This window comes from Melospiza melodia, chromosome 1 (genome assembly GCF_035770615.1).
Source record: "Melospiza melodia melodia isolate bMelMel2 chromosome 1, bMelMel2.pri, whole genome shotgun sequence".
NCBI classification, from domain to species: domain Eukaryota; kingdom Metazoa; phylum Chordata; class Aves; order Passeriformes; family Passerellidae; genus Melospiza; species Melospiza melodia.
In genome coordinates this window covers 148,829,503-148,847,528 of record NC_086194.1, presented here as the reverse complement: position 1 = coordinate 148,847,528, position 18,026 = coordinate 148,829,503, and the positions used below count along the sequence as shown (strand labels likewise).

At 33.9% G+C, this 18,026-nt stretch overlaps 1 protein-coding gene across 37 annotated transcripts in view; it reads left to right on the top strand.

Moving 5' to 3' along the window:
* RIMS2 (regulating synaptic membrane exocytosis 2) overlaps nt 1-18,026 on the top strand; it is a 444,419-nt gene that overhangs the window by 229,916 nt on the left and 196,477 nt on the right. For 15 of the 37 annotated variants that reach the window (XM_063171294.1, XM_063171270.1, XM_063171388.1 and 12 more), the window contains 6 exons: nt 1,398-1,465; nt 3,147-3,266; nt 5,107-5,206; nt 5,931-6,054; nt 10,750-10,796; nt 11,903-12,015. In XM_063171294.1, coding sequence (XP_063027364.1) covers nt 1,398-1,465; nt 3,147-3,266; nt 5,107-5,206; nt 5,931-6,054; nt 10,750-10,796; nt 11,903-12,015 — 572 coding nt within the window. Of the gene's footprint in view, nt 1-1,397; nt 1,466-1,581; nt 1,791-3,146; nt 3,267-5,106; nt 5,207-5,930; nt 6,055-10,749; nt 10,797-11,902; nt 12,016-17,639; nt 17,688-18,026 lie in introns of all 37 variants that reach the window. The other 22 variants (XM_063171358.1, XM_063171170.1, XM_063171224.1 and 19 more) reach the window with 3 other exon arrangements.

The window sequence follows — 18,026 nt, the reverse complement described above, 5'->3', positions numbered from 1 at the left end:
TTGAATATTTCCTTTGAAATGAACATGAGACTTGATTTTTTATTTCCATACAGCATATGCAAGTCTCTATTTTCGGAGGAGACAATTGAAAAATTGTATTTCTTATTGTACATATACAATATACTAAGTTGGACTTATGAGCTCAAAGGGATTTTCCAACATAGTTAATTCTGTGATACCTCTCCAAGGAGAATGTTTTACCTTACTAAAGCATCTTTTATTTTTTGTAGTTTTATGGGGCTGTATCTTCACATCCTTTCTGTAAAGTTTTCTAGACAAGTGTTAAGACAGTGCTAAGACTTGTTAGTTATGTTTCACCACCCTACTGATGTAGTTCCAGAGGAATAGGCTGAGCAATGTTGAAGCAGGATCTGAAATAACAGAAATAGAAAAATGTTTTTGAGGTCTGTGTTAAGGAACCCTGAACTACTTTGCTTTAGTTTGGTCAAATTTTATAGAAAATGAAACATTTTTTTCCTGCACATAGTACTATAAAAATATTATGTAACATTCAGTAACAAAATATTTTTCATATTACATTTAGTAACAATGGTGAGGGGAAAAAAAGAGATAAACGTAATAGTGCAGAATGTGTGGGCATAATTTACAGTTTAAAGTACCTACATGAAAGAGAATGTTTTATTAAAATACATGAGTCATTCCCTAATTCTTTGGACAGCAGCATTAATTTAGCTCTCTTCTTAAACTGTTTTTCAAACTTTTCTTTCTACTGTGTGTCTGCCATGGAGGTTAAATTCTGACTCTATGAAATATTTGTTTTGTCAAAACCCTAAACACTCCCTTTTGTGGGGTACCTGCACTTACTAGAATTCATCCTAATATTTGACTGGTAGAGAAAGCAAAGTTAATATGCTTTTTATTCTCAGTATAGTTTCTAGATTTTTATTTTCATTTAACCTTCCTTAACATCACCTACTGCAAAATAAATGCAGTGTGCCATTGTTTTAAGTATTTTATTGATGTGATTAGAATAAATACTAATTTGTGTTAGAAAAGCAAAGAAATAAGTTCCTTAAGACATTCTGTATTCAAATGCTTCCCCTTCTGGATATTCTATTAGAAATACAATTTACCTTTTAATTTTATAATTTTATCAAGACACTTAATAAATCTGGCACAAGAATGCTTTGCTCTGTACATAATTCTTTGCACACATCAACACACACAAATATATCTCCTTCCTCACTGTTTTTCATATTCCATGTACTCTGTTGTTGAAGCCTTAACTTTTTCTTGGAAGCCCTTTGCAAGTCCTCCTGGCAGAGGTTATGAATCAGATAGGATGATCAGAAGTCTCAACAATTTTACTGTATCTTTGTTTGTCCTTTCTTTCACCTTTCCTTTACTGCACTATCTTGTCTGTCTGATTCTCGCAGGAGACATGGATTACAACTGGTTGGACCATACGTCTTGGCATAGCAGTGAGGCATCCCCAATGTCTTTGGTGAGACATGTGGAGCCTTACCATTTAGTTGCCTTTATCATTTTACATTTCCTTGGTTTTATTTACACCTTTGCATGTTTTCTTTTTTTGTATCCTTTTTTATCCCACACCTATAGGGGACAGTCAAAGGGGAAAAAGAAAAACTAGTGAGCAGGCAGTTTTGTCGGATTCTAACGCCTTATCCGAGAGGCAAAAGAAAATGGTGTGCTTTGGTGGCCACTCCTTGGAAGAGGACTTGGAATGGTCTGAGCCTCAGATAAAAGACTCTGGGGTAGATACGTGTAGTAGCACCACTCTAAACGAGGAACATAGCCATAGTGAGAAGGTACTGAGATTATGGAGCCTGCATTTTAACCTGCTCATTTGGTCTTTGTTTGCTCTCTGTCACTCATTAAAATAGCGCATAAAATAAAAGATAGGGTGTTTCTAGAGGCAATATAGCATTTCTTAAGGTGCAGAAAAGAAAAACAAATGAAAAGTCTTTGCATGCTTGCAGCTTTTACTGTTTGGCAGACTAAGAAAAAAAAATTGAGAGGCATAAAGGAATATTGTTCTTATGGTTGCAAATTAGCATATCTTGATATTACCTTCAAGAACAAAGTAATTAACAATAAGGATTCTACCAATTGGCTTATTTGATTTACTATTTCCAAACTCCTGGGGCTGAAATTAAATTAATAGCAGAAACCCCAGGTGAAAAAGGGAGAAAATTGGGTCTCTCTGCACAGAAAAGTTGTTTTTCTTTTTTCCCTTTCACTGTCATAGTTGTTCATTTGTTTTGTTGCCATGTAATTTTTGTGCAGTACTGTGCAGAATTAAAGGCTTTGCCATCTGCTTTTGTATTTTTTATTTTTGCTTTCTGTTTGGTGGAGATTATGATAAATCTTTTTAGAGTTATTAGTTGTAATGGGAGCAAATTTATCTGTGCCTGCTAATTTTGCATGAAATAGAGCATGAAATAATATTTTTCTGTGAGAAAGTACTATGATTACACAAAAGAAAATCTGAACAATTCATTAATTAGGCCAATAGACAAGTATAACTGTGCCCATGTATAGTTATGGAATAATAATGCTCACTGTAACTGTGCTTCATGTGTGAATTAATTATTCCAAGAAAGAAACCGAGTATTAAAATTAATCAATGAATATGCCTTTTACCAGTAATTTTAAATTTGAATCTGCTACTACTCAGAGAAAGTAAAACACTAAAAATATTTGTTGGTCTTGGATAAAAATTGAAATGTTTGAAGTAGTGGAAAAATAAGATATTTCTGATATCAAACTTTCAGTTTGAGTTAAACTTCTTTTCCAGTATTATTCTTATACTAGACTTTTAGCAAAGTTTTTCTCAGTACTCAGGTATAAATCTCATTGTGTGTAGATAACTATGGGTATTTGTCTATATCTGTCAAATCAAGATTGAAAGATCATTCTAGATGTTTACAAATTTGATTTAGTAAAATAGATAATGGTATTAAATATTAGACATCCATTTTGATGAGTGATATGTCCAAATAAATATTTTCCAGCACAGTTTTCTGTCATTTTTATATTAAAGTTTAGTGTAATCATAATACTTTCATAGCATTTTTAAAATATATCAGCAAATGAAAAGTATTACTGAAATATTTTTCATTAAAATGCTATTCACTGTATTTTCCATTAACACCATATGATAGCATCCAGTAACTTGGCAGCCATCCAAAGATGGAGATCGTCTCATTGGTCGGATTTTGTTAAATAAGCGACTGAAAGATGGAAGTGTGCCTAGAGATTCAGGAGCAATGCTTGGATTGAAGGTTGGTGATGAACAGTATTGAAACTAACACCTCAGTTAAACTAGCTACTGTCATAATTAAAGTATTCTCATACTATATAGTGCATGCATACCAATATTGATAATGCCTTATCATTCTCAAAATTACAATGTAGACATAATATATTAATTTACCTGGAGTAATTTTGTAGGGTCCTTGGCAGAACTAAAAAATTGTGTCTTTCTGAAAGACTAGACATGTTTTTCGATGTTTTCTGAGGACGTCTTCTCAGCAAAGTGCAAATTGCACCCTTGCTAGGAAAGCCAAGTCCTGTCTGTCTTCTTCAGTAGGGAGCATTGCACCATGGTATTACTTCTATTTCCCAAGAAAGAGAAGAAAAGTGAAAAAAAAAAATTTCCCTCTTGAAGACCTGGGGGCCATCTGTGAATTAATGGTATTTCAGTCCAGATCAGAGTATGCCAATTGAACTTCCTCTTTGAATTTTTATCTCCAATGATTGTTGGATTTGCCACAGTTTAAAAACAAAAAACGGAAAATTGTTTAATATTTTTGTTTTTTATCACAAAATGTACTCTTTTTAATGAACATCTTTTTCATGATGCAGTGCTCTTTAAATACATTATTAATTACTTCTAGCTCATATATTAATCTCAATTTTTTGTGATATTATCATTTGCAGTCCCAGAAATGCTAGTACAAGAATGAGAACCAACTATAAACAGTGAAAGAAACAAACATGTATTTATTTTGATTCCATACCATTGCTGTGAGAAATTATAAAGGAGTTTAAATTTTCTGTTCTCCTTTAGCATGACTCCTACTTCACCTCAGATATACAGATTATGTTATTGTCACACCCAGTGAGTAAGGATTGAATCAGTGTGGTTATGTATTACATATGTTAACGTATTTTGGAAAGATTTAAATTTTTTATTTAATTAATAAATAATTTTATTTGAAGTCAATGGAGAAGCCAGTTGAACATCAAGTTTTAAATATTTATTTCTGTCTTGTCAGAAAATGCAAGAGAAAAGATTAACAGTGCCATTAGGAAGCACTTTTTGTTTAAACATCTATGTTGAAATTTCTCAAATCTCATATTATGAAGATGAACTCTTCAGTGAGATTTATTAATAGTTCAGATTCAAGAGTAACTACTTTTTAATCTCAATAGACATCTGGAAAGAGTGATTTCCAACAGTTATCCCTGACCTGAATTTTCAAGCATTTACATATTGAAAGTAAACTAAACTGGATTTAGTATTACAAATTTTAAATCCCAGTATGAAGGCCATTAAGAAACTTCAAGAATTTAAAGATTATTTAGTTATTACTGATTCTGACATGTAAGTCTGATTGTAAGATAAATATTAAGGTCAAACCTGTTGAAGTTCCCTGTAGAGAAAGCCACGTCCTGTCTGGACTTTCAGTGTGACAAGTGTTTTCATCTGACTTGCCAAGCCAAAGGGAATTTCATTGCTTACTGTGAACATCCTGAGTTGAGTTACATTAATATATCTTTTCCCAGTTAAAAAAATAGCAAAGTGAGCAATTAAATGACCAATAACTTACATTGTTTTGGGTGGTAATTTACAATACAATGAGATACCATACATGTATTTGCTAAAATTTAAAAGCTTTAGGATTCTCTGTTTGCATTGTTTTTCAATTGTACAAATTGCCAGAATAGTTACAAAAATAACCTGCCATAGCCAAACTTGTGTGGTGTTTTTTCCAAGTGTATATGTATTACCTGGACTATGTAAAACCCAAGGAAAAAGCTGAATTCTTTCTATTGCCAGAACATTTAAATAATCTAAAGAAATTTTCATACTGTGAAAATACTTCCTATTTGAAACAGGTAGTAGGAGGAAAGATGACTGAATCAGGTCGACTCTGCGCATTTATCACCAAAGTTAAAAAAGGAAGCTTAGCTGATACAGTGGGGCATCTTAGACCAGGTATGTATCTACTACAGATCTATACTGCTGAGTTTCTTTTCTGAAGGTGGCAACAAGTGAGCAAGTTTAATTGCATGTGAAATTATATTGAATAGATGTGATGAAATACTGCAGAATTCGACCTGACACTGTTACTAGATGGTTGCTTTTATAAAATATGAATTCTCATGCTATTCAAAAAATATTTTAATATTTTTGCTCAGTTTTATATCAAAGTAATATTCTGTTGATGCCCTCCCCAGTCATTTTGTGGTGTATATTTTGCTTAGAGCAAACCAAGCTATGACAAAAATATGAGCAGAACCACCTTACCTAGGAAGCTGCTTCTGTTCCAACATACAAACCATAGATTGCTACACTGGATGTTCAAGAAATATTAGCATATGAACTATCTGAACCAAATTGATGAGATATGACATTTTAGTTATGAATTTTCTAAAGAGCATGTTGGGATTTCTGTAAGCCACAGCTGCCAAAGCAAGTAAGAGCACCATCTGAGTCAGTAGGGGTCCTACTGATTATATTATTGTTTCACAGAACTTTACATGTTTGAGGCTGAGCTGCAGAAAACCTTTAATACTCAGGTTTTTCCTTCATGAAGGCCTCCAAACTTGTTCTATAATACAGGTTTCACAATCCAATAAACTGAGAGTAGAATGGGTTAAATAGTAGTTGTAAGTGCTGTCCACAGCAAACTTCCTAAGCAAGGTGTTATTACTTACAGGTGATGAAGTATTAGAATGGAATGGAAGGATACTACAAGGAGCCACCTTTGAGGAGGTGTATAATATCATTTTAGAATCCAAACCTGAGCCACAAGTAGAGCTTGTAGTTTCAAGACCAATAGGGTAAGTAATTTCATGTGCTTTATATTATATATTATAAAATTGTTCACTTTTAGGATGGAGTATTTCAAACATTCATTGACATTGTAAAAAGAAAAATCTTCCGCAAAATTCTGTAAACCAAAAATGTAGCTAGAATGATAGATCATGCCAGTGAGTAAAAAGAGCTGGTGTGAAATCCTGTGTTCTCAGAGTCTCGGGCATCATCTGCTGTTATGGTTAAAAAATATGTTTCCTTCTCTGGCTTTTCAGTTGGTGAGCCAGCCTATATTGGCTCTGAAACTGTGGTTATACTCGTTGTTGTGATTCTTGACTGTTGATTTTTATTTCTCTATCCCCATTTTTTATAATACACACGTAAAATTATGAGATCATAATTAGTCTATGAACTGATTATGAACTCCATTTATTGACAATCTGCAATGTAGAATTTTGTGTGAAATATAATATGCTAATGAAAAGATCAACATGCTTTGGAAAGTCTTAATCCACATTTACATCACCTTCATCTATCCAACTATTAAATTATCGCTTGATATGCAATACAGAACATACTTAAATGAATAATTAAAATTGTATAGGACTTTTTCTTTAGTGCTGTACATTGCCCATTCTTATTAAGCTTCAAACCTACCTCTCAATGTCTAAACTTTTTTTTTTCTTGCATAGCAGTAGCTGCTTTGTTGTATTGGACTGTACTTCCTCTTCTTCAACTGTTCTTTTTCTTCCAAATTCCTAGACCCTAAAGGCAGATGTATCACGTTTTTAATTCTCCATTGGAAGTTCCATGTGTGGTCACATCAGGGTTGTGAAGAGGGGAATGATTATCACTGATTTTGAAGATATTTACAGTTATTAAGAATTTTCTTTTTTTCCCCCAGAATTTTTTGTGATATATGGGACACAGAACTGGACGGGGTGATAGGTAATATCATCTAGATTCCCTTTTCCATTTTAGGTTGGACCAGGTGATCTTTCAAGATCACTTCCAACCTGGCCTGTTTTAGGATTTTATAATCACATTTAAATAAATATATGTATCCCTTTATTTTGTATAAGACGCACATTAACTTAATATAAGAAAACATGACTAAAAATTAGGAAGTACTAAAAAATCTAGAACTATATAATCTGACAATGGCATTTCTGTGAGGATGACACTGTTAGAGTTTCAGCTACAATAGGAACTTATTGGGTTGGACACATCAGGAACTTAAGGTGTAGGAATTTAATTTGGTATGCCAATTTTAAACAAACTTGATAATAACAAAAGCTAGCTTTATGTTGTCACTGAGATGAGAGGTTATGTCCTGCATACATATGGAATTGCAACCCCTTTAGGGTAATGACTGTATCGTCTGTCATGTCTTTGCACAACTTGGGAGGTGTGGGTATAATAGTAATGCTAAGGGACAGACTACATTACTTGTCTCAGAAAAGGAGGTCTCAAATTAATTTCATGCACAAATCTTCCATAGTATCTCTCTAATAGAAGTTTAGAGCAAAAGTTTCTCAGAACAACTCACATCTTGAAAAAACCTATTTTTAAAAATCCTTCTGCATTCTTTTCATTGTGTAAAATCTCCTGTATTATTTCTTGTGCTTTTATATTTGCTGCCTCTTTTTCAGCTTCCTTATCATCATGCCCTCCATTATGTTGCTGTCACTTGAGCAGCTCATCTGTAATTCCTTAAACCAAGTGTTGTTGGCTCTCAAGATGCCTTTTTCTGCATAACCACTTACCTCATAGTCTGAAGAACTGAGCTAGATCAGTGATAAATGATCAGTGTATTTGATTCCCAGTGTCAGTTTGCAGTATATGTAAAAGAGTCTCAGTGATGAATACTTCCTACAAATTGCTAGGTTTTAGATTTTGGTTAGGTGTGTGTAACTCTTAGGAGTTTGATATTAACAGCATAATGTCAGAAATGTTTTTCATGAGGTTAGAGCTGGTGAACTAGAAAGACTATTACTCTTTTCAGTTTAGAAGATTTATGTTCAGAATCAAATGCACAACAAAAATTAATAAGTTATGTTTGTCCAAGGAACCATAACTTCATAAGAGTGTCTTCTGCTCTGGGAAGTAAAGTTTCAGTGTATGCACAATATTAAAAAGTTCTTATTTCCTAGATATCAGAAGTGAAATTTATTTCATTAGAATTATCAATGCCCAGTTGAAGGGTTTTGCTTTTGGATTGAGATAAATCCTATTATTTATAAGGAGAATTTCTTGATGGTTTCATGGCAACACTTTAAATAGTGCAAGAAATCTTCAGTTACCAGAAATTAACTTAGCTGAGAACCTGTTCACATCCTGATATTCTGAGAACAAAACCCAATTCAAGTAAAGACAGTTATTTGTTTTTCTCTTTATTACGGGATGAGTTTTATGAAAACTGAAGATGACAAGCTAAGCTGACAAGGCAGATAAAATTGAAAGCCATTCTGAGAAAATCCCAACAAAACAAAAAATGCCAGTTAATCATGCAATTTATCACTTTTTAAATCTTAGAATAAAATTGATGGCGAAATTGCTAATCATTGTGAGCTGGCTGTCCCTTATGCACAGGAACATGTTATTTTCATGGTTTCTTCAGTTTTGGATTTGGAAGAAATAATGCACTGTGTTTTAATAATTACTCTATACAACCTGCTTGCAGTGGAACATGACTTACTATGCAAAGAGTCTTTATGAAACTAATTTTACTTCTCCTCCGTCTGTTTATCTCTATGAGAGTTCCTTATAAGAAAAACCATTCACACTACCATGAATTATGGGGATCTGTATGCTTTAGGAGTGTAAATGATAATATTCAAAGCTCTCAAGTTTATTTTTTCAGCTATCTATAGAAAACTCCTATTCATTCTGTTCAGAATGATTTATGTAATATATATGTATCTTTTTTTCCCAAGGTTTTCTTGTCAGACTCATATGGTAGAAGTTTTTTTGTATTTATGAGTTAAGCTTGAGAGTGTAACTCTGAGTCAATTACTAGGCAAGTATTGGATCCTGTTATAAATTCTCCTTATATACAAACTTAAATATTTGCTTCTTCAACACTGCTTGTGAGTTTCTCACAAATTTTGGGTACTAACAACAGAGATTTTTTTTTCTTGTCTGTACTGGGCACTTAGAGCAGTTTCATGCCTTCTGGTTTATTTCAATCATTGGATACTGTGCATCAACTCACTTGGAAAGATTCCTCGTCTACTTAGTAAAGCCGTCTTTCTAGTGAGTCTTGAAAAATATTTGGAAAAGATATACTGAAGGTATTCTGGAAAATTTTTTCTAAAGCAAATAGATATTAAAGAAAATATATAAGTTATTTATGTATCATACTGACTCTTTCATTGTATGAAACAGTAGATATCACTGGAACTTTTTTCATTTCCCCTTCCTTTTCATTTACCTTTGTGGTGGGTTGACCTTGGCTGAGCACCAAAGACTTCTTCTCTCCATTTCTCTCCTCAGCAGGACTTGGGGAGGAAATAAGATGAAAAAGTTCATGAGCCACTCAGTAGTTACCATTGTGGGCAAAACAAACTTGAGGAAGATTAATTTTTTAGGAATTAATAAAATAAAATAATAGTGAGAAATAAAACCAAAACTGAAGCCCCCTTACCCCTACCTCTCTTTTTCCCAGGCTCAAATTCACTCATTTCCCCCTGGTTTTTCTGCCTCCTCCACGAAGCAGTCCATGGCATGGGGAAAGGGACTTGCAGCCAGTCCTCCCCCTCCACTTCTTCCCTGACCTTGGTGTCTGCAATGACTTTTCTCTCATGGCCTTTTTTTCCTCATTGTTTTCTCTCACAGCTGCTGCACAGCTGTTTTGTCCTTTATTAAATATGTTATCACAGAGGCACCCAAGGAGCCAGCTGGGCCCAGCATGGTGCAGCCACAGCCTCTCCTCGCCATGGCCACCCCTCAGGACTGGCTGTGGCCTTGGAGAAACCAACTGCACTGAAACACACAACAGAATTGTAAATATTGGTTTTGCTGTGACTCAGAACTGAAGCTCTTCATCTTGCTCGGTTTTGCTCAAATAGCTCTGAAACTGTTTATTAGCATATTGATAGTTTTTATTAGCATGCAGTAATGTTTGCCCCCCCAGAGGAATAATATGTTCCTTTGCTTGGGGGGATGTGATTGAGTGATTTAAAATGATGTGGCTCTGCACACAATTTAGTACACGTGCTTCAACATGTCTTGTATATGAACGAATGCAATTTTGCCAGATGAATTTATACATTTTATTTGGTTATGGAAAAGGTAAGATAGATTGAATTTGTGGTTCAAGTTCAGTAAAGAATGTGCTGGGATAGCCATGATTGGCAGCCGAATATCTTTTGGTGAGGGTCCAGTAAATTTAATTAATGTATAATGTCATTGTCAAGCTACTACTCACAGTTTTAGTCTACAATTAACTCTGAGACTGTTCTTTTATTTACTGAATTATTTTATTTATGACTGTGCAGCCTGTTTCCTACTTCCACCAAATCTTTTCTGTAGGATTTAAGTTGACACTGAAATTATTTATACTGGATAATAGATAATTATCCCAGTAGCTGAAGAAAGCCAGCAGATCATGCACCATTCCTGAGGCATTCCATGATGGATTGGGAAGTGTTATAGTTTAACTGAAATTTAAATATGTTGTTAGATGAAGGATCAGCCTGTCTTAATTTTCCTGATTTCAGGGACATTCCCAGAATACCTGACAGCACACATGCACAGCTGGAGTCCAGTAAGTTTCAATTGTGGGGTAGGAAAATCTTCTCTCTCTTTTATGTAAGCACAAATAGAATGAAAAATGTCCTCTGCAGTCAGTATAGGTCTCGTCTTTTTGTCTATATTTGTCTCCATATGTCATCTTACTGTATTATCTATCTACCTTTGTTTAATAATAAGCTATCAAAACAGAATATTGTGATTTAGGTTCAACATTGGTTATAAGCTAAGATGAGTTTTGATTGAAGAAAATATAATTCTAAATAATATAAAAAAACATTAATAGCAATTTTTAATTCCTCTTCTCTTGCTTTGCATTTCAATAGTATCTTATAAACTAAAAATGGGAAAGAAATGTTTTTTGTTTACAGCCTGAGTGATAGTTACTTTGAACTGGTACTTAAATTGACTAAACCCATATTTCATGTAGGGAAGAATAACTTGTTCTCTGGCTTGGATCTGATAAGATGGATTTCAGCCTGGAGTTATTTTTTATCATTGTTTCAGAACGCTATTATAATAGAAGCCATGAATAAATGAAATGGCATAAGCTTGATTATAATAATATGGCAAACTCCTTCAATGACTTTTTACTCATTGCCCAGTTCTTAAAATTAATTTTATGTTTTGTGAGATGTGGATTGTCTTTTGTATTTACAAAAATACTTCACTTTTCCTCTATGTTTTGTCAAAATTTGTCCTCTGACCATTTTCAGACCTTGTAGATTTGAAACAAAATGTACAAAACCATTGCGTATGTCTTGATATTTTTGTAAAAATCTAATTAAAAATTAGTTGATTGTATGAGATAATAACTCAGAAAACTGAATTCATTTGACCACAGTGAAGTGTTTATTTTTGGACTGTCAACTTACTGACATAATTACAGTCACAAATATCTGAATAATCTATATTCCATTCTATAAATAAAAGCTCCTGATTGCATCTGATCACCAAAAGATTGAGTATCATCATTTGGTAATTTTAAATTGATTTTAAAAATGGATATTTTTCACAATGCTACTGCATGTTTGGTTATATTTCTACCATTTCTGTTTAAAGAATGTTGAAATATATGCATAACCTCTACTATGTATAAAATATTTTTGTTTATAATTACAGGTTCTAGTTCATTTGAATCTCAAAAAATGGACCGACCTTCTATTTCAGTGACTTCTCCTATGAGTCCTGGCATGTTAAGGGATGTTCCACAGTTCTTGTCTGGACAACTTTCAGTATGTAAACATTTCATTGATTTTAATGTTGTACTTTTTGCAGCATATACAACTCTTACTGTAGTGCTAGCTACAGAAATTTCTTGTTAAACTAGCCACACTTTTTTGTTTAATGCTATACATCCAAGTCTAGGCAGGAACAGAATTTCATAATCATATTCCTTTTATTAGCTTTTGAAAATTTGATATATACATGTATATGTATCTGGTAAGCTAGACATGTAGAGTCAAATTTTCCTAAAGGTCTTATCTTGGCCTCCAGTTATGTTTGTGCTGTTGAGAGTAAACATTTTTAAACTGTCATACTTGTGTGTAGAGTTGGTAGATTTTATTACCTGTGTGCCTGGATGTTACAACTCGTTATTTCTTATGCACTAACTTTCATATATAACTTCCCCAGATATCCCTCTGATATTTTAGTCATGTTGTATTCTTTGTACTGATGTTACTCAGTTTTGTTCTTCACTCTCACTGAGAAGAAAGTTCATTACGTGAATATTTTCTTTTAAAGGATACTTTTTTTGTAATAAACTGAAAAAGTTGGGTTTTGTGCATCTTTCCATGTTATTTAAAATTCCAAAGTGTGATTTTTTAAAAGTGCTCAGGTGAAGTCCGACATATCGAAAAGGAAAGGCAAATGGAAGGGAAGCAGTGCAAAACTGGTGTTTAAGAAGTTTGGAAATGTCACATTCATGTTACTTCCAAGTTGTATATGTTGAGTGTACCATAAAAATATGCATAAAATCCAAGCAGACTGTTTCTAGGTCTCACAGAAATGTTTTATGGTATGGATAGAGGAGACAGAGAATATTTTTGTCTCTTCAGTGGCCTTGTTGGTTCCATCTTGCGGTGCATGAGACATTACTTGTTTGCTCATCAGAAAAAACATTTACAATACATAATTTTCTGTAGTTGTTGTACTTAACTACTTTAAAAGATTCAATCGTTTGGATAAATGGAAAACTAAAAATCTTGATTGCAGAATTCAAAGTGCTTTGCAAAAGCACAATGACAAGGGAACGTGAACTGTCAGAATACACTGAACAAAGTTTCTAAAAACCTTATTTTTACAAGACAGTAAAAATTGTTGATAGGGGAGACAAGGAAGAAATTCCTTTTTTCTAAACTTCATAAAAGATTAGGCTGTCAAAAAGTTGTGGCATCTAGGTCCCAGCAGGAAATTGAGGAGCCAGAGTTAGCTGCTTAGTTGACCAGTGCACACACACGACGGAATAATTATCTAAACAGAAACCACATAGAACTGACTTTCTCACTTTCTCAGTTTCAGATCAAAATCATGAGTTTAAGATTAGGATTTTTTTAGTAAAGTCAGTAAGTCTTTTTATTTAGGAGCTTCATAGGATTCTGAAGTTCAAGGTATATAATCATAGTATTGGGAAATTTTGAGGTATATTCTATTTTATTGAGAATAACAGAAATCCAAAGGTTTTATTTCTCAGAATGGCATAAAAAATTCAGTGTTTAACTCAAGAAGACATAATTCCTATTTTTATTTATTTTTTTAATGTTTCAATATATAAATGCCTATTCTAAAATGTTTTTTCCATCTAAGGAAACCCAATAACATTACAAGACATTAGAAAATCTTTGCCTTTTTTTTTTGGTACTTCCTTATCTACTGTTTGCAATTATGTTCAATACTCCCTACTTCATATTATCTCTTTCCCTCAGAGAGCAGCTGATATCTATCTGAGAACACAAAGCTCCAGCTGGATGAAACTGAAGTCAGAAATCCTCTGTAACTCTCTAAAGTTGCAATTTAGACATCTAAAATTAATAGGCAGTTTGAAAGTTTGGAAGCTGGCCTTGTCTGCCCAGCTAATGAAACAATGGAAAGAGCTGTATTTCATGTTAATCATGTTAAGGGCACAAACCAGCTCCTGCTGCTGTTGGGTCAAGACTTTGGGAGAGAAGTACTAAACTTTTTGCTTTGCTAGCAAAGATGGCTGTCATAGTGTCTGAGGATGCTCTGCATAGGTGGCAACATGGGGTCTAGGCTATATATATATATATATATATATATATGCAAATTGCAATGTATAGGCTAATATGCATTTTTAGAAATAGAGGACTTCAGGAGAATTGAAGTATTCTACAGGAAGAGTATTTTCAAAACAATCAATGTAGTTTCTTTTTGGTCTGATCCTTTAAGATAGTTTCGAAAAATTAAAAATGTTGTGACATCAGATTTGGGTGTTTATGTTCTTGAAAGTAGTATGATGAATAGTTTTTCTTGCACTTTTTAATATTTGGGTTTATCATTCTACCATTTTTGGAAGTTTTGAAACTTTAGAAAAGATAGTGAAAAAATCCTGTTTGTAAAGTTAGAGATGTTTTGAAAAATTAGAATAAACTATGAGATTTTCTAATTTTGGATCTTTAACAAAAGTGAAGTAGTGAGGTAAAACTGAATTTTAAAGTTACAAAAAATATTTTATTTTGAATGCCTCAAAATGGATGTGCTTCAGTGTTTTTGTTTTCCATGTCTTAATCGTCTCTTTTCTAACAGAACAGTTGATGGATCATATATTCATTCAAAATAGCTAAGTAAGGTAGAAATGAAAGGAAATACTAAATTCTGAATGTAATTGTGAATGTGCTCTTTGTGAGGAGTGCCTAGACAGGAGAATAACTACAGAACCCTGGCAACAAACGAGCTGTAAATTAGTAAATGAGGATGTTGTTTTTTGTGGAAGTGGTGGGTCAGTGATATTCTGGTTGATGGTGGCTGAATTCAAGCAGGTGTGATGGATCTGAGGGAACAGATGAAAGGCAAGATTTTGGAAGTGTTTTCTGTATTTTCTGTGCCTTTGAACAGTAGCATGTATCCTGAGGGATTGCTGTTAGTGCAGCTGTGGTTACTGGCATAGGCTGTGAAATACAAAAGCTGTAGGCAGAAATGGAAATAACGGTTTGGATGAAAGTCTGAAGTATTTGAATGAATACTGGAGTATAGGCTTATTCAAACAGTACTATAGATCCTTAAAGCATTTTTATATATAAGTTGGTATTTGGAATCTGTTTCTTTATGTTCAGTATGGTTTTGGCTGGTTTAGCTGCAGCAATGCCACTGTAGCATTCAGGGATGTCTTTCTCTGTCTGTTCAGTCTTCTGTGTTTTCCTCTGTATTGGCACTGGTCTGTGTAAATGTTTTCTTTGTGGAGGTCACAGTGTCAGTCTAGAGCTGACTAATAGGATTGACCACAAAGTAAACCATTGCACATAGACAGAAAATCCTCTTTACATTAATAATTATTCTGCCCAAGTACATATGTAATTGAACAAATCATGTGCAACTACAGTAAACTATTGTGTGTTATAACTTGCTCATATAATTTATCCATATTATCTTTGTTTTATTTTATAGCACTTTTTATTCATGTTGTTTTTCAGGGGAGTATCTGATTGTTATTGCAATTATAGTTTTTCTATTATTTGCTTTGTCTCATTTCTGTTTCTGTATTTTTTCACTGAGTTGTTTTTCCTTTAATATAATTTTGAAAAAGTCAAAAGTATTCTTTGTATGTTGGTGCTCTTAGCTTAACTACTGAATTTTATCTACATTTTTGATACTATATGAAAAGTATAACTTGAAATTCTTTTCCAATAGTTAGGTTTGGGGAATAACAACATAAGACCATGTAAATGAATACCAGTATAAAATCACAGTATTAAATTTTTGTGCTGGTGGAAGTTCTAGCAGAAAAAGGGTATCATTTATAAAATTAATCTATATCCCTGTACACTTGAACCATAGAACCACTTCAATAGATTTTCCATACATATTCAGTTTATAAAGCAATAAAAAATTAAGTTATAGTAATTATAGTTGTACTATATACAACATAATTTAAAGCCTTTATGGTACATTAAGAAGGGCCTCTATGTCAGCACATTGAGGGGATGAGAGCAAGTACAACACATGCTACCCCTCCCCTTTCATGTGTTCTTTTTCCTTTTCTTTCTTCCCTTTGTACCTCTATAAAATTAAATTGCTGTTGCTCTAACACCAAAACCTGGAAAGTTCTAGGTAGTGCACAGAATGTGTTGATTTTCCTCCATTTCCAAGGCAGAATATGACAGGTGAGAGCCCGTGGTGCATGGTGGGAGAGATTCTGTCCCTCTTGGGATTGCAATATCCTGTGATAATTTTTTTTCCCTTGTAAAATTGAACTGAAACAAGCTGAAGGTCTACGTTCATTGTGACTAGGTCACATTCTGACACCCTTCACTCTGGGCTCTGCAGTCCTGCCTGTGCAGAGTGGCAGGTGCAGTGCAGCTGCTGCACCCTGCAGAACGCAGGGCGCACATCAGACAAAACCCGTGATCCAGACTGCCAAATTTTCTTATGTATCCTCTTTCTTTGGTATAAGAACAGATTATTTCACACATTTTATAGAACAGATTTCTTGATCATCTGTGCATGCCAAATAAGCAAGGAGGGTGGCAGAAGCATCAGCACAGTGCCTATTTCCATGCTTTGAGTACATTTCTAATGGAAGTGAATATTGAGTAGTAGCTTCTTTCTATCATTTTGAATTAGAACAATAATATCAGGAAAACTGAGCATAAGTAAAGGAGATTCCAACCTGTCAGATGGCTGTGATTGTTGTGACCTACTCCGTGCTCCTGTTCTCCCCCTCACCAGCCCTCTGAGGTATCAACAGATGCTCCTTTTCCTGTCCATGCCCCATACTCTGTACTAATTCTGTGCCACTCCATTAGCTGTTGCCCTAAGCTGAAGGTGGGGAGTGGTTGCTTGGAATTTGCAGCTAGTCCAGGAACTTGTGTTGCCTGTACTCAATGTAGTCTTGATGAACCTACTGGAGGCCACAGGGCTGTCTGGGGTCTGAAGTGTTACAGCACAAAAATATGTTGTAAATGCATCTATAAATGCAGTTTGTTAAATTTTCTAGATCCCATTTCATGCAAGGATTTTGTGTGTATACCATATGTCATTTCTGTCGTGATTGCTAGAGAATTGAAATACATTGTACCTTCCCTCATGTAAAGTTAATATCAGAGAGCACGAACTTTCTTTAATTGTTTTCTAAGTATTTAGGAGGACTTATCAAAGACATGACTCCTAAAGTTGCATAAAAGAGGAAACCTTTTATTTTACTCACTTTCCTAAGTAACCAAAGCTGTCAGTATGTGAATTGTACTTGTTTCTCTCTGAATATGCATGTACAATCTCCCTGAAAGAGATGATCAACCTTATGTTTCCAACCCCACTTTTAAATCACACTTTGCCTACCTTTTGTTTCTGTTACATGTTATTTCTAAATCTATTGTAAATGTTGTCTATAGACTTGCAAAGAGAAATCCTTGCTCGTGGGGAATCAGTGGCAAAATTCATGCTGACTTCCCTACGGCAAGAATTTCCACCAAAGAGTTTTGATATGATTTGGTAACAGATTTGCAGATTTAATTTATGCATTGCATTATTAAAATACTTTTTGTTAGATAAATATGTTGTTGGTGTAAAGCTGTGTTTAAAGTAATAGTTATGTGTCTTTGTTTTTACTTTTGGTCTTTTAGTTTCCAGCGTGTTGTCGTTTTTGGTTTTGTTTTATTGCTTTTTCTTTAATTTTGCTTACCAGAGCCAAAGCCTTAGTAGAAGAACAACGCCTTTTGTTCCTAGGGTTCAGGTAAAGACTTCGTCTGCCTGACAGAAACTAAAGTTGTGGGTTTTTCTTTTGTTTGTTATGGAAAATGCATAGTAGGAAAACGTTACATTATAGTCCGTTTTCCCATATTTTGAGTGTGTTGCTTTAAACCATATTAACAACTTTCATGTCATCTTGTGATCAGCTTGTAAATTTCTGCATGGGGATTAAAATATTAAATTTAAATTTAAAGAGACATCTAGTTTTTTCTAGTTGCCCAATATTAAACTTAAACAGGTTTCAATAGTGATGATGACTATGCATACCACATAAAAAAATTTGTGTATTGTTTAGGCAATAAGTAATTTTGTGCTTGAGTTT